Source organism: Podarcis gaigeae (assembly GCF_964106915.1).
Source record: "Podarcis gaigeae genome assembly, chromosome: 10".
NCBI lineage: Eukaryota > Metazoa > Chordata > Lepidosauria > Squamata > Lacertidae > Podarcis > Podarcis gaigeae.
Genome location: NC_139686.1, coordinates 4,586,553 through 4,610,700, shown reverse-complemented (window position 1 = coordinate 4,610,700; position 24,148 = coordinate 4,586,553). Strand labels below are relative to the sequence as shown.

General features: G+C 46.3%; 1 protein-coding gene across 1 annotated transcript; it reads right to left on the bottom strand.

The window, feature by feature from the left end:
* On the bottom strand, positions 1-7,945 carry OPN1SW (opsin 1, short wave sensitive). Its single transcript, XM_083700830.1, has 5 exons — positions 7,594-7,945; positions 6,805-6,973; positions 2,576-2,741; positions 1,200-1,439; positions 1-184 (listed from the first exon to the last, which is right to left on the bottom strand). The coding sequence occupies exons 1-5, from the start codon at positions 7,937-7,939 to the stop codon at positions 62-64; spliced, it is 1,044 nt and encodes a 347-aa protein (XP_083556956.1). The 5' UTR covers positions 7,940-7,945; the 3' UTR covers positions 1-61.
* Positions 7,946-24,148: the final 16,203 nt, after the last annotated feature.

The following is a 24,148-nucleotide window of genomic DNA, read 5'->3' as shown; positions in this document are numbered from 1 at the left end:
GCCCGGCTGTGGGTGGCTGGGGAGGGTCTCTCGCCTTCTCGGGACCCCTGGCACGCTCTCCTTAGCTGGGGCTGACCTGGCTGGAGGAAACCGAGGACACCTCTGTCTTCTGGGCTGAGCTGGAGACGTCGGACTCATCAGTCATGGGTTTGCCACAAACGGTCTCCATGATGCAAGCCCGGAACTGGCAAGGAAAGGGAGGGAGAGAGAGAGGCTTGAGGTCTGCTCAGGGCTAGTGGGGTCCCCAGCCACCTGCTAGCCTCACTTTTGACCCAAGTCCCCAAGTGATAAATAGCCATAGCAAGGTGTTAGTCCTCCCAACCCCTGCAAGAGTGTGTGTGAGTGTCTGGAGGCGGTTGGAGGGTGGATGGCGGCTAACAGATTGAGGTTGAATCCTTACAAGACAGGAGTACTGTTCTTGGGGGACAGGGGGCAGGCAGGTGTGGGGGACTCCCTGGTCCTGAATGGGGTAACTGTGTCCCTGAAGGACCAGGTACACAGCCTGGGAGTCATTTTGGACTCACAACTGTCCATGGAGGCACAGGTCAATTCTGTGTCCCGGGCAGCCGTCTACCAGCTCCATCTGGTACGCAGGATGAGACCTTACCTGCCAGCAGACTGTCTCGCCAGAGTGGTGCATGCTCTGGTTATCTCCCGCTTGGACTACTGCAATGCGCTCTATGTGGGGTTACCTTTGAAGGTGACCCAGAAACTGCAATTAATCCAGAATGTGGCAGCTAGACTGGTGACTGGGAGCGGCTGCCGAGACCATATAACACCGGTCTTGAAAGACCTACATTGGCTCCCAGTACGTTTCCAAGGAAACCAGGCAGAGGGCCTTCTCAGTGGTGGCACCCTCCCATCAGATATCAAAGAGAAAAACAACTATCTGACTTTTAGAAGACATCTGAAGGCAGCCCTGTTTAGGGAAGCTGTTACTGTTCAATAGGTTATTGTATTTTTGTGTTCTGTTGGAAGCCGCCCAGAGTGGCTGGGGAAACCCAGCCAGATGGGTGGGGTATAAATAAATATTATTATTATTATTATTATTATTATTATTATTATTATTATTATTATTAATGTTGGAAGCCGCCCAGAGTGGCTGGGGCAAGCCAGTCAGATTGATGGGGTATAAACAGAGCTGCGATTCCCCTGCGGTTCCCTTTCCCCGCCTGCGGAGCGTCTGGCTGGCGACTCACCTGCTTGTTCATGAAGCAATAAATGATGGGGTTGTAGACGCAGGCGGACTTGGAGAAGAAGGCGGGGATGGTGACCAATCGCAGGTCCAGGCCATGGTCCCGGTTGTTGACCATGTACATGGCGAGCGCGGCGTACGGGACGTAGCAGAGGCAGAACGACCCCACCATCACCACCACCATCCGAGAGACCTCCCGCTCGGCCTTCTGGGTCGTGGCCGACTCCTGCTGCTGAGCGGCTACCTGGAGAAGGAGGGCAGGGGCTCGGAACGTGTCATTTTCCCAGAGCGGTAGCACTGTAGCAATTGGAAGGGGCTCCCCAAAGGCCATCCAGCCTGACCCGCTGCAATGCTCGCTCGGCAATGGCTGATGCCCCAGAACTACGCAGAGGCGTTCGCTCGGTGGCTATCGGCGGCCGGGCGGGAGCACCGTAGGGTGGGGTGCGGCCTAGCGCCGAGGGGGTGGTTCCATCAGCACAGCTGACGGCGGAACTCCCTGCCACAGGAGTGGCCGCCAACCTGTCCAGCTTTGAAAGAGGATTAGACAAATTCGGGAAGAGGAGAGGGCTTCTGGAAATGGCAGCAAAAAAAGCTATCCTGGTAGTTACTGGTGTGTTGTCAAAACGGGATTAGTTTGATTTCCTAATCAGCTGAAAGCATGATGCCAACAGAGGCTGGGTGAATTGGAGACTTGAGGAAAGGTCTCTGCAATGCTCATCCCCCAAAAAAAATTCTATTCCCCATGCATTTATACAATTTCATCATTTGCTTGCTAGTTATCTCCAGCTTATACTACTGCAATGCGTTCTACGTGGGGCTGCCTTTGAAGGTAACCCATTTAGACGTTTGGTTGCACACAGCGAGAACAGTGGTACCTCGGGTTAAGAACTTAATTCGTTCCGGAGGTCCGTTCTTAACCTGAAACTGTTCTTAACCTGAAGCACCACATTAGCTAATGGGGCCTCTTGCTGCCGCGCAATTTCTGTTCTCATCCTGAAGGAAAGTTCTTAACCCGAGGTACTACTTCTGGGTTAGCGGAGTCTGTAGCCTGAAGCGTCTGTAACCCGAGGTACCACTGTACTGGGTTTGATCCAGCTGCAGGGACCCTTGTCTTTTTAGCGTCTCTTAAGAAATGCCGCCCCTGGGATGCCAACACCAACCTGAGGTCCAGCAGGGCTTTCCTGATGTATCTGGCAACTCTGGGGAAGTGGGGTATAGTGGTTAAAGTTCCGGACTAGGACCTGAGAGAGACCGGGGTTCGAATCTCAACACGGCCAGCTCTCTGGGCGACCTCGGGCGCTCGCCGCTCCCTGTCTACCTCACCCTACCTCATAAGGTTGTTGTGAAAGGGGTCGAAGGAGTTGGGCAGGAGATACTTACGGCACGGAGGGCGCCCAGGAGCTGCGAGTAGGAGAAGACGATGAGGGTGAGGGGCACGATGAAGCAGAAGATGAAGAGGAACCAGGTGTAGTATTCGCTCTTGTACTTGGTGCCAACTGTGTACCAGTCGGGGCCGCAGGAGCACTGCAGGCCTTCTGGGATGAACCTGAAAGGCAGAGGAGCAGGGGTAAGGGGAGGACGTTGGCTTTGTAGGAGCATATTTCCAAAATATGGTTTTCCCAGTAGTGATGTATGGAAGTGAGAGCTGGACCATAAAGAAGGCTGATTGCCAAAGAATGGATGCTTTTCAATTCTGGTGCTGGAGGAGACTCTTGAGAGTCCCATGGACTGCAAGAAGATCCAACCTCTCCATTCTGAAGCAAATCAGCCCTGAGTGCTCCCTGGAAGGACAGATCCTGAAGCTGAGGCTCCAGTACTTTGGCCACCTCATGAGAAGAGAAGACTCCCTGGAAAAGACCCTGATGTTGGGAAAGATGGAGGGCAGAAGGAGAAGGGGACGACAGAGGACAAGGTGGTAGGACAGTGTTAAAGGAGCTACCAGCATGAGTTTGACCAAACTGCGGGAGGCAGTGGAAGACAGGTGTGCTCTGGTCCAGGGGGTCACAAAGAGTTGGATACGACCAAATGACTAAACCACAACAACAACAGCTTCGTCGTTTCCAGGCTCTTGACCATCTTTGTCACCCTCCTCTGCACACCTTCCACCTTGCCAATATCCTTCTTAAATGGTGGTGCCCAGAACTGGACACAGTATTCCAAGTGTGGTCTGACCAAGGAGGAATAGAATGGGACTATGACTTCCATTGACCTGGACACTAGACTTCTGTTGATGCAGCCTAGAATAGCAATAGCTTTTTTTTGCTGCTGCATCACAAGGTTGGCTCATGTAGAGCTTGCAGTCCGCCAAGACCCCTAGATCTTTTCCCCGTGTACTGCTAGTAAGCCAGGTGTCCCCATCCTATGTGTTTAGGATGAGGAGATGGCATTGAAAGAACTGAGGATAAAATATCTGTTTAAAATATCTTTTAGAAAAAAACCGGAGGCATTCCTTTTAGGTTTAATTACAAATGATATCCCTGAAAATCAAAGGAAAGTATTCATTCCTTTATGCAACAACAGCTGCCAGGATGCTTATAGCTAAAAACTGGAAAGGCAGAAAAATTCCATCAGTGAAAGATTGGCAAATTAAATTTTGTGAATACATAAATCTGGCAAGACTCACAGCTTACATAAGGGGACAATCGGACCAGAAATTATTAAAAGAATGGGGTTGTGCTAAAGAGTATATGAAAAAGCATTGTTCTGGAGTTAGTATATTGGTATGTAATGAATGATGCTTTACAGGGTTAAAGAATAAGAAAAATGGTGTAAAAAAGCACAAAGATGGAAGTAATCTAATTAGACACAACAATACAGTAAGAGTAAATTTTTTGAGGTCTTAGAACAAAGGAAGGAGGTCAATTTGTGTTTATGTACGTAATGATATGGTTTTGTTCTGTAGATGTGTGCTTTTTTGTTTTTGTTTAGTTTAGTTTTTTCCCCTTTTTTTCCTTTTCCTTTTCTGTTTTTTTTCTATATGTTCCCGGGATTTTTGTCTGTATAGTATTATTTTGGATTCAATGTTTGTAATTTTTGTTATGATTCTGCATTGAAAATAAAAACATTCAAATTAAAAAAGAAAGAAAGAAAGAACTGAGGAGTGGGGTTCCCATCCGTCCGGAATATCCCGGACATATCTGGAGTATTACAGTCTGCAGAAGTGTCTGGGTGGATATCAGAAAACACCCCGAAAAATCCTGACATGGCAGCCCATGGCAGCAGTGTTGTTTTTGCCAATTTCTCATAAAAGCAGCTCAAAAACTTTTCACTTTTTGAAATATGGCAGCCCTGCTCAGGAGAGAACTCCCAGCAAGGGATCTGGGTGATCTGTTCAGCGCTAGAGGCAGATCCAAACAGCGTTCCAAGGAAGAACAGCATTTGCAACCTTTGCACCAGGAGCAAACTCACAACTGGTCCATAGACGTGCCATAACTAGCAGCCTTTCCCTCTAGAGTAGACCCTGAAGAAGAAGAAGAAGCGTCCTGTGTAACTCAGAAGCTTGCTGACTACTTTCAGTCGCTCCTGCTAATAGCTACTGCACAGACCGTAATATACAGTTAGAAGAACGGGAGAGGTTGTGGAATGAAGGTGTTAATTTTACAGCATGCAGGACGCTTCAGGAAAACGTTACGGAAATGATGTATAGGGGGTGTTTAACACCAGTTAAACTGGCCAAAATGTACAGAACTAAAACTGAATGTTGGAAATGTAAGGAAAAGTAGGGTAATTTTAATAATAATAGGCTTTATTCGCATTAGCCAACGGCCATGGCAACATAAAACAAGCAATATATACAAATAAAAAGACAGAAATGGGTAAAAAAGGGCAATCAAATGACCAATGTTATTGTTCAGATAGTGGCCCTTAATCTCATTGCATCCTCGATAAACCTAGCAAACTTTGCTGTTGTGAGATCATTTAGATCTGATAACAGAAAAGGAGGGTACTTTTTACCATCTGTGATGGACATGTAAAGAGGTAAAAGCTTTCTGGGAAATGATATATAATGAGCTAAAGAAAATGTTCAAAAACACTTTTGTTAAAAAACCAGAAGCGTTTTCTATTGGGTATAGTGGGTAGAGAGATACTGAGACAAGATAAAAAATTGTTCTTATGTGCAACAACTGAGGCAAGAACTTTGCTAGCCCAAAGATGGAAATGACAGGAATTACCAGCAAAATAAGGCGGATGAAGCTGATGGATTTTGCAGAACTGGCAAAACTGACAGGAAGAATCTGGAACCAGCGAGATCAAGCAATCCAAAAGGACTGGAACAAATTTATATTATACTTGAAAGACAACTGGAAGCAATTAACATCATTAGCAGGGTGATCTGAAGATTTGTAAGATGAAATTGCTACCTATTCAGGTGGAGTAATATAGTGTTTTAGGCAATGGTGTAACAAGGGTAGGAAACGAAGCAAAATGTAAAGATGCAAAGTTTAGTTTTGTGAACCGTCAGATGGGAGGGACGGAAGTCGTTAGGCTAAGAAGAGCCAAAGAGATAAAATAAGAGGGTACGATGTTACGCAATGTGATTATATTCAGGTAGGTAGCCGTGTTGGCCTGTTGCAGTTGAAATAAATAAAGAATCAAAAAACTGTCCAGTAGCAAACTTGGGTACTGTTTTTGGGGGTACAGTTTTTGGGGGACAGGAGGCGGGCAGGTGTGGAGGATTCCCTGGTCCTGAATGGGGTAACTGTGCCCCTGAAAGACCAGGTGCGCAGCCTGGGAGTCATTTTGGACTCACAGCTGTCCATGGAGGCGAAGGTCAGTTCTGTGTCCAGGGTGGCTGTCTACCAGCTCCATCTGGTACACAGGATGAGACCCTCCCTGCCCGCAGGCTGTCTGGCCAGAGTGGTGCATGCTCTGGTTATCTCCCGCTTGGACTACTGCAATGCGCTCTATATGGGGCTACCTTTGAAGGTGACCCAGAAACTACAATTAATCCAGAATGCGGCAGCTAGACTGGTGACTGGGAGCGGCTGCCAAGACCACATAACACCGGTCTTGAAAGACCTACATTGGCTCCCAGTATGTTTCCGAGCACAATACAAAGTGTTGGTGCTGATCTTTAAAGCCCTAAACGGTTTCAGCCCAGTATACCTGAAGGAGCGTCTCCACCTCCATCGTTCTGCCCGGACACTGAGGTCCAGCACCGAGGGCCTTCTGGCGGTTCCCTCACTGCGAGAAGCCAAGTTACAGGGAACCAGGCAGAGGGCCTTCTTGGTGGTGGCGCCCGCCCTGTGGAATGCCCTCCCACCAGATGTCAAAGAGAACAACAACTAGTAGACTTTTAGAAGGCATCTGAAGGCAGCCCAGTTTAGGGAAGCTTTTAATGTTTAATAGGTTATTGTATTTTAGTGTTCTGTTGGGAGCCGCCCAGAGTGGCTGGGGAAACCCAGCCAGATGGGCGGGGTATAAATATTAAATTATTATTATTATTATTGGATAATTTTTTAAAATTTTTAAATTTATTTTGAATGTGGCTATATATAAAACCTATAAAAATCACACACACACACACACAAAGCTACCGCACAAGCTTTCAGTCTATGGACCTTCTCCCCAATCTGGGCTTCGGAAGACTCCCTCCTTTTCCACCTCACCTGCTCCACCCAAAAAAGGGTGGGATTGAGACTCCGATGCCAATGAACCAAGTCGCTGCCACCACCAGAAGAGCGTGTTTGGAGTTGAAACGGAAATTCCCGAAGGGCTTGCAGATGACGATGTAGCGTTCAAAGGCGAGGAAGGCCAAGGACCAGCCGGTGACCAGCCCTGGGGTGGGTGGGGAGACAGAAACGGACAAGGGTTGGCGAAGATCGGCAGCCGGCCAAGCCCCCAAGGGCACGACACGCAAGGAAAAAGGGACGGGGAGGGAGAAGGAAAAACGCACCCCCATTGTTCTGCCTGGACACTGAGGTCCAGCTCCGAGGGCCTTCTGGCGGTTCCCTCCCTGTGAGAAGTGAGGTTACAGGGAACCTGGTAGAGGGCCTTCTCAGTGGTGGCTCCCTCCCTGTGGAACGCCCTCCCACCAGATGGGAAATAAACAACTATCTGATGTTTAGGAGACATCTGAAGGCAGTTTTTAATGTCTAAAGTTTTAATGTATTTTTAGTTGGGAGCCACCCAGAGTGGCTGGGGAAACCCAGCCAGATAGGCAGGGTATGAATAATAAATTATTATTATTATTATTATTATTATTATTATTATTATTATGCGATTGGGAGTCCTTTAAGTGTACTGAAAAGGCAAGGAAGAGGAGACGTGAACCAGAATCCCCAACAAAGGCCAGGCGTTCTTCCGCTGCCATCCAGCGGGCCGGGCTGGATGACCTTTGAGGGACCCACCTGACTGCGCAACTCTATTCTACTCTGCTGCTGCTCCGGGGCTTTTACCTGCCACCGAGCCCAGGAAGGCCTCCAGGGCACAGATGTGTCTTCCGAAGAAGAAGTAGCCCTGCGAGCTGGCCAGGAAGACGGTGAAGACGGAGAAGACACAGAAGAGGAACCCAGCGAAGGAGATGTTGACTAGGATGTAGTTTAGCGGCTGGCGGAGCTTCTTATATTTGACGGTGACCACCAGGATGATGGCGTTGAGGGGCGTCCCGGCGAAGAAGACGAAGCCCATGAAGGCCGTCTGGAAGTAGAAGGCCCACATTGGGGCGATGTGGTACTGGGGCCCATCCCAAGGACCCACCTTGGAGATGTTCTCAAAGAGGTAGAAGTCTTCTTCGCCGGACATCGTCCCTGGTGGCGCCGCGGGGACCGAGATCTGCCCGAGGGGCCCCTGCCCTCCTGTTATAGGAGGACGGAGGGGGCAATCCACTTAGAGGCTCGGCCCGGGATCAGGCACTAATCCTGATCATCCCAGAGGCAAACTGGAGGATTGAGGGCATCTAAGACCCTTACCTGCTGTCCCTTAAGCCCCTCTCAGGGGATAATCTCGTTTGCTGTCCAGATCGGAGCCGATTGCGAGGGACTCTTCGGGATGGCAGAGGGCAAGGCGACGCAGAGCTGTATTTCCCCCGTTCGCTTCCCAGGAAGCCTCTCTCAAAAGCACTTTGTAGAGTTGGGGGACCCTCAGCGGTCATCTATCCCAACCCCCTTGCGATGCGGAGAATCTCAGCTGTAGCAGAAGTGACCGGGAAGATCAGAAACCAAGATGATAACAAATTTAGTAAAGAATGGTTCTTACTAAAAAAAGAACACTGTAAACAATTAAAAATGTTGGCAGAATTTTTTAAAAAACCGCTTGCAGTGTGACAAGAACTATGGTGAGAACTGAGCGTTCAGGAAATATGCAGAATGTTATACGATGCAGTCGGCAAAAAATAACTATGGAACCCATGGAGGGAAGTCAAGGGATTCAGAGAATCCTATGTATATTTTATTATGATTTACATGTGATTTTAATTGTTATATGTAAAACTGAATTTGAGAGAGAGAGAGAGAGAGAGAGAGAGAGAGAGAGAGAGAGAGAATGAGAATCACAGCGTAGGAACCCAAGTGGGACATCCAGAATTGGGATCAGAAGCTGGGGCGGCTTCTGTAAATTTGGGGTGTCCCACTCAAAACGGGACAGTTGTGCTTTTTGCTTTCATATCCCCTTCTCTTCTCCAGGCCAAATAAACCCAACTCCCTCAACGGTCCTCGCTCTCTCTCCCCATTCACTTTCCACCCCACGACTTGAAACTGAATTTATCAATGCACACGTCGTTCATTTGAAGCACACATTATTTCCCTCCGAGTACCACCATACCTCAGGTTACAAACGCTTCAGGTTGTGTGATTTTGGGTTGCACACCACGCCAAACCTGGTAGAACCAGAACGGTTACTTTCAGGTTTTGGCGCTTGTGCATGTGCAGACGTGCTAAATCGCGCTTTGCGCATGCGCAGAAGCACTGAATCGTGCTTTGCGCATGCGCAGAAGTGCCGAATCGCGACCCGCACGTGCGCAGACGCACGGGTCGCAGGCTGCGAACGCTGCGGGTTGCGAACGTGCCTCCCGCATAGATCACGTTCGCAACCCGAGCATCGACTGTAATCCCAGGAAGTGTGGTTGCCTAAAGGTGCTGGGAATTGTAGTTCAGACTGCAGTTCCCAGAATTCTTTGCAGGGAACGGTGTGCTTCATGACGATTTGTGCCCAGGATGCAACTGGGCTGGATATACGTGACTCCACTTTTAATACAGTTCGTAGCTGCGAAAGTTTCAGGGCGGACAGACTGCTTTAGATCCAATCACTCCATGCCCTGTGGGTTCTGGTTGAAATCCTGTAGCTATTTCTACCACAAATGTTTTCCACCGCGTTCTCTCCCCGTCCCCCTTTAGATGCTCTGTAGCTCTAGACGGCAAGAACGAGTTAACATTGGGGGTAGCATTACAGAACTACAAATAAAGTGGAACAATTTTATAAAGTGTTTAGGTCAAAATGGTCAAAGGCCTGGAAACGATGCCTTCTGAGGAACGGCTAAGGGAGCTGGGCATGTTTAGCCTGGAGAAGAGGAGGTTAAGGGGTGATATGATAGCCATGTTCAAATATATAAAAGGATGTCACACAGAGGAGGGAGAAAGGTTGCTTTCTGCTGCTCCAGAGAAGCGGACACGGAGCAATGGATCCAAACTACAAGAAAGAAGATTCCACCTAAACATTAGGAAGAACTTCCTGACAGTAAGAGCTGTTTGACAGTGGAATTTGCTGCCAAGGAGTGTGGTGGAGTCTCCTTCTTTGGAGGTCTTTAAGCAGAGGCTTGACAACCATCTGTCAGGAGTGCTCTGATGGTGTTTCCTGCTTGGCAGGGGGTTGGACTCGATGGCCCTTGGGGTCTCTTCTGATTCTATAATTCTATGAAGTTTTTAATGCTTGATATTTTATCGCTTTTTTATTCTGTTGGGAGCCGCCCAGAGTGGCTGGGGAAACCCAGTCAGATGGGTGGGGTATAAATCTATTATTATTATTATTATTATTATTATTATTATTATTATTATTATTACAGTGGTACCCTGGTTCTCAAATGCCTTGGTACTCAAACAACTTGGAACCCAAACACTGCATCCCGGAAGTAAGTGTTCTGGTTTGTGAACTTTTTTCAGAAGCTGAACACGCTCTTTTTTGAGTGTTATGCTTCCGTTTTGAGTGCCACAATTCTGTTTGAGTGTTATGCTAAAGTCTGTCTGTTTTTGCTATTTATTTTGCGTTTTTGTTTTTGCAGCTCTTTTTTTCTCTTTTTGTGACTGTGTGGAACCCAGTTCAGCTTTCATTTTATGGATCAGTGGTTTCGTTAGAAAGTAAAATCCATGTTAAATTGCTGTTTTAGGGGTTGCTTTTAAAAGTCCAGAACGGATTAATCCATCTTGCATTACTTTTTGTGGGAAAGCGTGCCTCGGTTTTGGAAAGCTTTGGTTTCGGAACGGATTAAGTTTGATAACCGAGGTACCACTGTATTATAACTTGCGAACCGAATGAATGTTGGCGTACTAAACTGCCTCATTAAAAGCACAGCAACAGAGGCTGGTTAGAAAGTTGGCAACCCAAGTGGTAGCGAGCCTGCTTGGGATTTGGGCCTCATGCTCTGCCTATTCCTCCACCCCTTCCCCCCCAAATAAATGGGGTTTTCTCCTCTTTAAGGGCAGAGGGGTAAATGTAGCCTAAGATACATTCCTCTGTGTGTTAAATTCCCATTTACTTCGCGGAATCCGGTCTGCCCAATTCTCCCCGGCGCCAAAGGGGTTAAGAGCTTTGCTCCTGAGCAACGTGGACATGAGCATGTGAGTGCCATATGGGAATGTGGCGCATCACCCTGTTCCTTGCCTGCCACATGCAGAGAGAAGGTAATTTGAGCCTGCAAATTACCAGCCGGCCTGAAAAGAACATCTGGAAGGACTGCAAGCAACTGGCTTGTTGGTCTAGGGGTATGATTCTCGCTTAGGGTGCGAGAGGTCCCGGGTTCAAATCCCGGACGAGCCCTACTTTTTGAACTCCGACTAGGCAAAGGAGCAGACAAGTGGAAACCACACATGCATTTAGCGTTTCTGAAAATCCAGATTTACCAGTGCAGATCACCCTGGGCCGCTCATTTCTGGCCGGCTTCCCTTTTTTGGCCACGATCCAATCGCTTGACGGCAAATTCAGGTTGTGCAATTAAAGTTGATTAGGGAGGCTTGTGCAACAAACCTGCTTCTCCAAAAGATTAAGAGTTTATTTATTTATTTTTAATGTTGCAATGCAATCTATGAAATCTTTACATAATGATACATCTACGTTATATTCCTAAATTCACTTTTATTATGTACCAACATTTATCCATTTCTTATTTCTTGCCCTGTGCGTGACTTCCTTGTTATTATTTTGTAACTTTATTATTGAGATTGTAATTTTTGCATCTTAATAATTAAACGTTCAATCTTATATATCTGCTGAGCTTAGCTTAACTTTGTAAAATCAGTCTATGCATATCAATAAATTCATGTTGGAGCATCTTTTGGCCATGTATTCTTCTACACCTTTCCATTCCTGTTTCAGATTTTGATTAGATTGCATTCTAATTAGAAAGATTAAGAGGGTGTGTGTGTTTTGCATCAAGGAAAGTGACAGGAAGATGCGCTGAGACATTTGGAATCACATGTGGAATCAAACTTCCTTGCAACAAATAAGAATTTGTAGCCTGGATAACAACGCAATATTTCTAACCTGGGGGAAATTATTTGGATTTTTTTGCTAACTAATTCACATAAAATATCTGCTGCGGCTGCCATCTTGCCATGGGCTTGTTTTCGTGGCCATCTTTCCTATCTAGATCAGTGGGAATTATTTACTCCCATGTAAGGATGGGGCTCTCTTTGGAGGAGACTGAGCTACAGATCGAGAAGACCCCAGTTCGAATCTTGCCAATTCAAGAATTGGAAATATTATTGCCCCTTCGACACCAGATCCCAGGAGCGGATTGCTACAATTTAAAAAAGGCATGGCCAAACTTGGCCCTCCAGATGTTTTGGGACTACAACTCCCATCATCCCTAGCTAGCAGGACCAGTGGTCAAGGATGATGGGAATTGTAGCCCCAAAACATATGGAGGGCCAAGTTTGGCCGTGCCTGATTTAAAATCCAGTATCTTAAATATTAGGGGGACGCGGGTGGCGCTGTGGGTAAAAGCCTCAGCGCCTAGGGCTTGCCGATCGAAAGGTCGGCAGTTCGAATCCCCGCAGCGGGGTGCGCTCCCGTTGCTCGGTCCCAGCACCTGCCAACCTAGCAGTTCGAAAGCACCTCCGGGTGCAAGTAGATAAATAGGGACCGCTTTCTAGCGGGAAGGTAAACGGCGTTTCCGTGTGCAGCTCTGGCTCGCCAGAGCAGCGATGTCACGCTGGCCACGTGACCCGGAAGTGTCTCCGGACAGCGCTGGCCCCTGGCCTCTTGAGTGAGATGGGCGCACAACCCCAGAGTCTGTCAAGACTGGCCCGTACGGGCAGGGGTACCTTTACCTTTACCTATCTTAAATATTGGATTAGACAAATAATAGAGGCTCAGGCTACCTGCCTGCGGACTGTCTCGCCAGAGTGGTACATGCTCTGGTTATCTCCCGCTTGGACTACTGCAATGCGCTGTATGTGGGGCTACCTTTGAAGGTGACTCGGAAACTACAACTAATCCAGAATGCGGCAGCTAGACTGGTGACTGGGAGCGGCCGCCGAGACCATATAACACCGGTCTTGAAAGACCTAAATTGGCTCCCAGTACGTTTCTGAGCACAATTCAAAGTGTTGGTGCTGACTTTTAAAGCCCTAAACGGCCTCGGTCCAGTATACCTGAAGGAGCGTCTCTACCCCCATCATCCAGCCCTGACACTGAGGTCCAGCTCTGAGGGCCTTCTGGCGGTTCCCTCACTGCAAGAAGCCAAGTTACAGGGAACCAGGCAGAGGGCCTTCTCGGTGGTGGCACCCGCCCTGTGGAACGCCCTCCCACCAGATGTCAAAGAGAACAACAACTATCTGACTTTTAGAAGACACCTGAAGGCAGTCCTTTTTAGGAAAGCTTTTAATGTTTAATCGATTACTGTATTTTAGTGTTTGTTGGAAGCTGCCCAGAGTGGCTGGGGAAACCCAGCCAGATGGGTAGGGTATAAATAATTATTATTATTATTATTATTATTATTATTATTATTATTATTATGCTTTGCCTCCACAGTTGGGAGGCAATAATGCTTCTGAAATTACCAGTTGCTGGAAACCACAGGAGAGGAGAGCGGTCTTGTGTTCGAATCCTGCTTGCAGGTTTCCCTCCGGCTTCTGATTTACATTGGTTTGCTCTTCCTACTTTTGCTTCCACGAGCATGTGGCCCCCCAAAAGTTGTCCAGGAGGGAGTGCGGCCCTTCTGCTAAGGGAAAAAACAACCATTTACCACCCCTGAGGGAAAGGGTCACAGGCCACAGAGAAGAGATCTGTCTGAATTTTTGTTGCAGCAGAAGACCTTTCTGGAAACAACCAGTCAGAGCGGGTCAGGCTTCCCCAACTTGGCGCCCTCTGCTTTTTGTCATACTACAACTCCCATAATTTCTGGTCATGCTGGGTGTTGGGGAGGGTGTCACCAAGGTTGGGTAAGACTGGAGCGGGCAATTCTGGTCTGGATGCTACACCAGTCCAAGGAAGCTTCTGTTGTAAACAAAAATTGCCCCTTTTCCCTTATGGGGTATCCAAGAGCCCATATAGAGTCCCTACATTGGTTCCCTATTGGTAGGAGAAGATAACAGAGGCCAAACAGAGAACATTGAGAAGCAAAGCAGCTAGGAAGCCTGATCTTTATTGATCTGTTGCAACAGGGTGCTCCCCTCACATGCAGGAAAGGAGGCGGAACCCAGAAAAAATGGCGCGCAAGGCCTTATAAAGACTTTTGAAATTTCCACCCTGTAGATCAAGACCACCCCCAGGAACATCATATATACATCACAGAAGGGGTGTAACCTAAGACCACTCCTCAGATACATCTTACCTACATCACAGAAAGGCGGTCTACAACAGAAATCTGAGTGCATTGTTTATCTCCTGTTACCTGTTAATGGTCACTTGATTGGAAACCCTGGGGAGCCTGGCCAGTCTTTCGTAATGATAAATACTTAGTTCCTGGGCCAGGTCACAGGTTCACACCCTATTCAAACACAGACATACCCTTAAGACAGGATTTGTGAAGGAAATGACATTGGGGAGGCTTTTCCACTTTGACCTTGCAGAGAAAACATTTGGTCAGTTTGGGAATCAAAATGGTTCCAGGTTGGTCTTCCTGTGCTGATCTATGTATGTGCGGTTATGAACATTACCATATATCTAAGACCTCAAAATTCCTATCACACTTCCTTCTGGAACCATTATTAGCTGTGATTCCTGCACTGCCGCGGGTTGGACTAGATGACCGTTGGGTCCCTTCCAGCTCTATAGTTCTATGAGTCTATGAATCACGAGCCTTACATTAAACTGCACTAAAATGAGGGGAGTATTTTGCTGTGTGGATGTCGGTTGGGAAAACCTGGATGCATCACAAGTAGAGCGATTTATTTGAGGGGGGAAGGCTTAAAAAAGCCAAGAAAAATGTAATTTTGGGGGGAAATGTTCCTTAAAAAAAAAAAAGCTCACAGATGCTCTCCATGAATTTGTCCCATTCTCTTTTGAAGGTTGGTGGCCCTCACTTGCTCCTGTGGGAGGGAGTTTCACAGATTAACCATGCGAAGCATGAAGTGTGTTTAGCAAATTTTGACTTTTAGAAAAGATTGGCTTCCAGGGTGTACTGAGTTGAATAGGATCCAAAAGGCAGCAGTCTGATTGGTCCAAGAACAATAGGGTCCAGAATGCAGCAGTCTGATTGGTCCTAGAACAATAGGATCCAGAATGCACCAGTCTGATTGGTCTTAGAACAAAAGGATCCAAAAGGCAGCAGTCTGATTGGTCCTAGAACAATAGGGTCCAGAATGCAGCAGTCTGATTGGTCTACAGGAGCCACCCAATCCAGCTCCAGGTGGAAGTGAATCCGCAACCTGATTGGCCTATAGGAGAATCCTGGAATTAGCCAATCACGTGGGGCCCATTGTGTAGATAACGTATATAAAGCAGACATTCTGGGGAATTTCCATTCCTCCTCACCACTAGGAGCTGAATAAAGAGCATGAAATCCACTCTCGACTCCGAGTATATTTCACAGATTGTCTCTGTTTTGGGGTGGGCTTTAGCAAATCGGAACAGAGGCTCATTAAATAGCCCAGGGTGGTCTAGTCTTCCTCCAGATGAAGACTCGAGCAAACAGGCCTTCAGGTCTTAATCCTCTCACCATCTCTGTCTGCAGGGATATGATTTCCAAACCTCACACATGTAACTATAGGATGCTTTGTGGTTTCTCGGCTTGCCAGCGCTTCTTCTTTTCAAATGGCAACATCTGGCAGGCCACAGCGACAGCTGGCTCGTTGGTCTAGGGGTATGATTCTCGCTTAGGGTGCGAGAGGTCCCGGGTTCAAATCCCGGACGAGCCCCAGGTATCTTTTTTAGCTTATGCGGGCCGAAGTAAGATGCTTGGAAAGGGGTTGAGATATACCGTATTTTTCACTCCGTAAGACACACCTTTTTCCTCCTAAAAATTAAGGGGGAATGTTTGTGCGTCTTATGGAGCGAATGCGTGGGCCCTGGAGCCGAATTGCCCAGGGGCAAAAAGCAGATCGTGCTTTATTTTTTAGAAAGAGGGAAAGGGGTGTTGAAACAAAGCCGCTGAGCAGCTGATTGGCAAGTGATCGGGAGGGAGATAAGGGACGCTAGTGATAAAGGAGGCTGCCTGGGAGGGGGGAGGTAAAAGCACATGGATCCTCAGGATCTTCGCATTGGGTCACCCCAAATTCACCATCAGATCACATAGCATGTCCATGGCTACAGCCTGCACCCAAAAAATCACGCACCCACTGTTTCATGGGGCCGCAACGGCGCAAAAACGTGGTTACAAAGCACGGATCCACATGGATCCTCAGGATTCTTGCATTCGGCTACCCCAAACTCGCCGTCAAATCACATATCATTTCTGTGGCCACAGCATGAACCACAAAAATCATGCATCCACTGTTTCGTTCAGAATATTTTTTTTCTTGTTTTGCTCCTCTGAAAACTAGGTGTGTCTTATGGAGCGAAAAATATGGTAATTTTAGAGCAGGAGAAGAACTGTCCACATCAAGCAGTTAGGGATATGGAAGTCCCAGAGGGCCAATGTCCCTGCTGAAAATGCATCAATTTATCAAGTTTGCTGTCAAACCTGAGTGCTCACTGAAAGGACAGATCCTGAAGCTGAGGCTCCAAGACTTTGGCCACCTCATGAGAAGAGAAGACTCTCTGGAAAAGACCCTGATGTTGGGAAAGATGGAGGGCAGAAGGAGAAGGGGACGACAGAGGACGAGATGGTGGGACAGTGTTCTCGAAGAGACCAGCATGAGTCTGACCAAACTGCGGGAGGCAGTGGAAGACAGGAGGGCCTGGCGTGCTCTGGTCCATGGGGCCACGAAGAGTCGGACACGACTAAGCGACTAAACAACAACATGTATGCCACTACTGCGGCCTGAAAGCGAGCTGAGCGCCGCAACCCCATAGTCAGCTTTGACTGGACTTAACTGTCCAGGAGTCCTTTACCTTTGCCTTCTCATGTTTTTATGAATGCCAAAGGGGATATAAGCGGGCATCAGGCTGGCATGGGGAATCGGGTGTCAAACAAGGGCAGGTAGAGCTTAGCTCTCCAGGGTCTACCTGCCTCTCTCACTTCCCCAGGGGAGCCATAATACGCAGCGCAAACACCTGTAAACCCAGGATCCTGCAGGAAATTTCTACTGCATAGCCGTGGTTGCCTTTCTGCCAAAATCTCCCTCCAGCGATTTGTTCCCATAGGTGGGAACTGAATGTAGGTCGTGGAACAAGGAACATGCAGAGATAGAGAAAAATGTTTGTGCCTGTGGAGGATAAGGTGGGGAAACTTTTAGCTGGGATCTTGTGCCCGGATCCTGCTTGGGGTTTCTGGGGCCAGCAAAACCTGCCCCCTGTGGCCAGCTGCATCCACCCAGCAATCTGGTGCCCGCTCCTCAGCCTTGGGGCGGTGAGTTCCGCAGGATAATTTCAGACCCGCCGAGTGTCCCTATTTTCCAGGGACAGTCCTGGATTTACTTACAGAAGCCATCCTGGTTTCTGATTTGATCCCGGAATGTTCTGCTTTTCCTCGGAGGTCCCTATTTCCATCGGAGAAATGTTGGAGGGTATGGAGTTATGTGAGCCAAGGAGATAAGTAACTATACAACCTTTAGAGGACATCTGAAGGCAGCCCTGGATAGGGAAGTTTTTTAAAAAAATGTTTAATGCTTTATTATGTTTTTATATATGCTGGAAGCCACCCAGAGTGGCTGGGGCAAGCCAGTCAGATGGGCAGGGTAATAATAATAATAATAATAATAATAATAATAATAATACAGTCATACCTTGGGTTACAGACACTTTGGGTTATGTGATTTCAGGTTGTGCACCGTGCCGGACCTGGAAGTATCAGAATTGGTTAATTCTGGGTTGCGGTGCATGCGCAGAAGCGCTAAATCACGTTTTGCACATGCGCAGAAGCGGTGAATCGCGACTCGCACATGCGCAGACGCGGCACTACGGGTAGCGAATGCTGCGGGTTGTGAATGTGCTTCCTGCACGGATCACGTTCGCAACCCGAGCGTCCACTGTAATACCTCGGTTTTTTAACATAATCCGTTCTGGAAGACCGTTTGGCTTTTGAAATGTTCGAAACCTGAAAATCAAAGGGCTGTCAGAAATTTCAATGGGGCAAAGAGAGAAACACGCTTTGGAAGCCGTTTGAGTTCTGAAAAATGTTCGAAAACCAGAACATTTACTTCCAGGTTTTCGGCGTTTGGGAGCCGAAACGTTCCAAAATGGAGGAGTTCTAAAACTGAGGTTTGGCTGTAATATAAGACGTCCCTATTTTCATCAGACAAATGTTAGAGGGTATGTTATTTCTTGGCTGCTCCAGAGCGTTCATCCCAATTTGCTCCCACGGCGTTAACACACCTTCCTCTTAATTGTTTGTTCCCACACACCCTTCATTGCATTTCTTCATCCCTTTCCGAATTCCAAAAAAGTCTGTCTTTCTTTCTTTCTTTCTTTCTTTCTTTCTTTCTTTCTTTCTTTCTTTCTTTCTTTCTTTCTTTCTTTCTTTCGGATTTGCTGCACCGGGGTGTGAGACAGAGCCTGTTTTATCGCCTCTAACTGGGCAAACCTACAATCTCCATCCCGCACGGGAGTCTGGGAGCACCTTGGGGGACAATGGCGGGTTGAGGGAGCTGCCAGCTGCCAGCCGGCAAAGGTACCCCCATTTCTGTGCACCAGAGTAAGGGGCACACGGCGGAAGGAAGCCCCAGAGAAGCTGCGTGAAGTAGGATGTCCAGGGAGGAAACATTGGCCCCATAATCCAATTGGGTCAATCCCATTTCCGATTCTTGGGCAGCTTTCCACCAGTGGGTAAGGAGGTCAGGAGCACTGCAAATGGTGCCAGAGTCCTCTTTCACAACCACCGTTATGTGTGCTTGTGTGTGTTAAGCAAGCTGTGGGGTTCCTTCTGGCCTTCTTCGAGTGCCTGAGTGGATTATTCAAGGGGTGCCATTTTTTTAAGGACACGTCAACCTGGCGGGCAACCGATTGCCCTGGCCCAGTTTCCCTTTTGATACACTATCACTATACATTCTTTATATAATATGAAATATATGAAATCACATAAACAGAAAACTTATGAATCTTTGACTTATCTTTATTTGGTTTTATGTTTTCTTTATAGCACCTCTGATGATCCACTGTTTTAACCACTTCTTATGCATTTCTTAACTTTATATTGCCTTTACATCTCTTAACAAATCATCCCCTTATCCATTTTTGCAATAATTCCAATAATACTCCTCACAAAACTTCTCGCAAACCTACAAACGTCTGATCTTCACAAATACGTTTCAGATAGTCCGTAAATTTACTCCAGTCTTCTGTGAATTTCTGGTCCCACCGGTTTCAAATCCTTCCGGTTAGTTTATCTAGTTCTGCATAGTCCAGTAACTTCATCCTCCATTCTTCAATCATCGATAATTCTTCTTGCTTCCATTTTTGGGCCAGTAATATTCTTGCTGCTGTTATTGCATAAAGAAAGAGCTTACATTCATTTCTATTTATATCACATTTATATCACTTCCAACAATGCCCATGGTTTTATGTTTTCAAGAGAATCCATTAAGAGTGTGTATTTTGTGACTTCCAGAGATTCATAAGTTTTCCGTTTATGTGATTTTCATATTTTTCATATTATATAAAGATTGATATTGATATTGTATCAGCTCATCATTTTGCCTTGGATATTACTTATTGTTTGCAATACAGGGATTAAATTGTTCGGTTACCAATTTTCCTTTTGCCAGAATCTCTCCAGAAGGCAGTTCTTAAGAACATAGGAAGAGCCCAGCAGCCAAGGGACCATCTAGTCACTGAATCACAGAAAGGGAATCCCAAGGGCTATATAGTCCAACCTTCAGCAATGCAGGAATCTCAACTTTTTCCATGCAGGCATAATTTTATAAGCCCCTATCCTGTTGCCTTTTTACTCTCCTTTCCTCAGCGGTGTCCAGATTTTTTTCAAGGAGGGCCAGATTTGATGAACTGAAGGGCCAAATTTGTTGACTTTTTTTTAGTATTGAATTTCTTGAGCTTTTTTTTTTTTTAGGATTTTACCTCAGGAAATAAACAACTGCCACAGGGGCCCGATTGAACCGATCAGCGGGCAAAGTCCCAAAACGGACTTTGGACATACCTGCTCTACACATGGTTAGGCAAACTAAGGCCTGGGGGCCGGATCCGGCCCAATCGCCTTCTCAATCCGGCCCACAGACGGTCCGGGAATCAGCGTGTTTTTACATGAGTAGAATGTGTCCTTTTATTTCAAATGCATCTCTGGGTTATTTGTGGGGCATAGGAATTCGTTCACCCCCCCCCCAAAAAAAAATAACAGTCCGGCATGTAAAACGTTCAGGGGTAAGCAAGGAAATAATAAAAGAGTCAGCTGAACAATTATTAAATTAAAACAACACAACAATAGGGAAGAAGTAAAAATAAAATCACAGATGGGTGAAGGGGTGTGTGTGTAGGGGAATTTGAAATATTATTTATAAAAAGCTTTAATATAGAATTTCTAACTGTGTTGTATTTGTATACAGCAAAGAGAAGTTTAGAGTAATTAGGTATATCTTAATTTAGTTGTGTAATTGGTTAGAAAATGAATATGGATGTTGAATTGATATAATTTTTCTTTTTTCGGTGATATATATAATCCGGCCCCCCACAAGGTCTGAGGGACAGTGGACCGGCCCCCACTGAAAAAGTCTGCTGACCCCTGCACTAAAAAGTCCCAGGCATTTCCAGACTCCTGGATCTTGTCCCCATAGATGGAGGCGGGGGTGGTCTAGGGCAGGGCCCTCCTTGCCTGTCAAGAGGGAGGCAGGCCGGCCCCCTCCTCAGGAAGGATGAGCAGGTGGAAAGCAGCTTAAGGAAGATCGGTCCAGCCCCCTGACCCAGGGGTGGGGGATAGAGAAGGGATTAAGGACAAAGTGATTACCCCAAACTCTCCTCCACTGTCCTTGTTCTCGTTGGATAATGGGATGCTCTCCCCCCTTGGCAGGGCCTGATCCTGGATGCGATGCTGGCCGGTTTTCTCCATTGCCAGCTGCGTGAATCTGCGGTTGCACCCACCCCAATCTCCGAGAGAAAAAGGGATTCTCTCTCTCTCCCCCCCCCTCAATTTTTTTTATTAGTTTTCACAATATTATAAACAAACAAACAAACAAAAACACAAGACAAACAAACATAAATCACAGCCTTATTGAAAATTACACTTATTAACTTTGTTAAGTGACTTCCTCGCTTCCCCTTGGTTGAATTTCACTGCATGTCCTTTTAACGGGTTTCCAAATCCCAATTTTTATGAAATTTAACTTAAACATTAGCATCCTTAGATCTTCACCTTATGGAATTAAACATATTAATTAATCACTTAACATAAGTAAAATCCTAAGCCCATTAAGTATCTGCAAGCTATTTAACTTAACATATTTTACTAAATAATCATTAAATTTATTCCATTCTTCCTGATTCTCTCTCTTTTTAAATTTTTATTCATTTTTCTTTTTCATTCATTACACACATCTCAAATTCTTAACATTCACTATATATTCCTCCTCTCCAAGGTTTCCCCCAACTTCCGCTGCTGGTTCGTTTATCTTTTTACCCATTTTGCTATCTCTTAACAGAAAAAAAGTTATTAATAACAAAACATCAAACCTAACGACGTAAAAAAGTACACCATCATCTTTCACTGTCTTCTAATGCTAATAATGTGAATGTTTATTTCAATCCTGCCATCAAGTCTATTAACTTTCTTTGCTTCAGCAAATATACCGTATTTTTGGCTCTATAAGACAGACCAGACCATAAGACGCACCTAGTTTTTGGAGGAGGAAAACAAGAAAAAATATATTCTGAATCTCAGAAGCCAGAACAGCAAGAGGGATCGCTGCGCAGTGAAAGCAGCCATCTCTCCTGCTGTTCTGGCTTCTGGGATAGCTGCGCAGCCTGCATTCGCTCCATAAGACGCACACGCATTTCCCCTTACTTTTTAGGAGGGAAAAAGTGAGTCTCATAGAGCAAAAAATACGGTATTCCTCCCTCCTTCCTCTCCAAGGTTTTCCCCAAGTTCTGCTTCTGGTTCGTTTCTATTTTCACCCATTTTGCTATCTCTTAACAGAAAAAGTTATTCATAACATAACATCAAACCTAAAGACGTAAAAATAACAGTAAGTACACCATCATCTTTCACTGTCTTCTAATGATTGGTGTTAGCCGCCCTGAGCCCAGCTTCGGCTGGGGAGGGCAGGATATAAATAAAATTTTTTATTATTATTAATGCTAATAATGTGAATGTTTATTTCAATCCTGCCATCAAGTCTATTGACTTTCTTTGCTTCTGCAAATATAATAGGAATGGCTCCCAATCTTTTCCCAAAGTCTCTGTTGTCTTTTTCTCTTAGTCTGTCTGTCATTTTTGCCAGTTCTGCATAGTTCATCAACTTCTCTTGCAACTGTTCTTTAGTTGGTATTTCTCCAGGCGAGAAGAAGGGATTCTCAACAGATACCTCAGGTTTTCTCTGGAGGAGAAATTGGAAGTATACATGAGCAGAAGAACGCAAACCTATACAGTGGTACCTCGGGTTAAGTACTTAATTCATTCCGGAGGTCCGTTCTTAACCTGAAACTGTTCTTAACCTGAAGCACCACTTTAGCTAATGGGGCCTCCCGCTGCCGCCGCGCCACCGGAGCACAATTTCTGTTCTCATCCTAAAGCAAAGTTCTTAACCTGAAGCACTATTTCTGGGTTAGCGGAGCCTGTAACCTGAAGCGTATGTAACCTGAAGCGTCTGCAACCCGAGGTACCACTGTAATGGGGCACAGATGGTTGTCTGCCAACCCCATTGGGTGTCATGGTCCGAAGTCCTGGCAGGGTCCTAGAGCCGCTCCATCAGTCTGAAAGGGTAGATTTCTAGCCATCGTGTGCCCCAAAGCTAAGCATTTAATAACAGCAGAAACAGCAGGTGCTTCAGTTTCAAGAGAACGATGAGCAAGTTATCTCTCTTTTTTTGTATATAATCTTTATTGAATTTTCTGTTTGTTTTACCATTTAAAGTACTCCTTTTCACACCCTTTTTTTTAAAAAAAGAGTTTATTAGACAAACAGGTTCTTAAAACACATGCAATACAAACAAAATAACATTCACTATGTTATAAAGATTATAAATATAAAAAGGAAAGAATGGAAAAGAACAGAAGAAAGAAAAAACAAAGAGAAAGAAGAATGAAAGTGTGAATCAAGGCAAAGACATAATGTTATTCACTGTTTGAATCAGCAAAGAAAGGAACTTCCAACTATCCCCATTCTACTACCGTAATTTACAATTAAACTATTATTTACACAGTTGTGTGAAGTTGTTTTTTGTTAACTTAATTTAACTTTATCTAACAAATACTTTTTATTGCATGGCTCATTCAATATCAGCCAGAAAGCATTTATTATTGCAGTACCCTTTGAATGCCGCTGTGGGTTAAAGCACAGAGCCTTGGACTTGCCGATCAGAAGGTCGGCGGTTCGAATCCCCATGTATATACTTTGTAACTAAGTCTGCCTTCAGGGATCCAACTGTGAACTGATGATGTGAGTAAACTTCTTTTATATACTTTACACAAGATTGTGGTGTGTTTATTCTTTTAAGAGGGACGTGGGTGGCACTGTGGGTTAAACCACAGAGCCTAGGACTTGCCGATCAGAAGGTCGGCGGTTCGAATCCCCATGACGGGGTGAGCTCCCGTTGTTCGGTCCCTGCTCCTGCCAACCTAGCAGTTCGAAAGCACGTCAAAGTGCAAGTAGATAAATAGGTACCGCTCCGGCGGGAAGGTAAACGGCGTTTCCGTGCGCTGCTCTAGTTCGCCAGAAGCGGCTTAGTCATGCTGGCCACAGGACCCGGAAGCTGTACGCCGGCTCCCTTGGCCAATAAAGCAAGATGAGTGCCGCAACCCCAGAGTCGTCCGCGACTGGACCTAATGGTCAGGGGTCCCTTTACATTTACTTACCCTTTGAGACTCTCGGACCCCTGACTTCATGACTCCTTGCTTCTTGACCCTCGGATTCTTGGCTTTCTGACTCCTGGCTTCTGGACCCCCATTCCTGCTCCCACCCCACCATCTTGCCCCTGGTCCTGACACCCCCAGCTGGGACTTTAATCGCCTGTGAACCGGACCGTGACAGCATTGTGCGCTGTTGCTGGCCTCTCCGCAGCCGCCGGGGCAGCGAGGCGTGCAGAAACCCCGCTGCCTCTC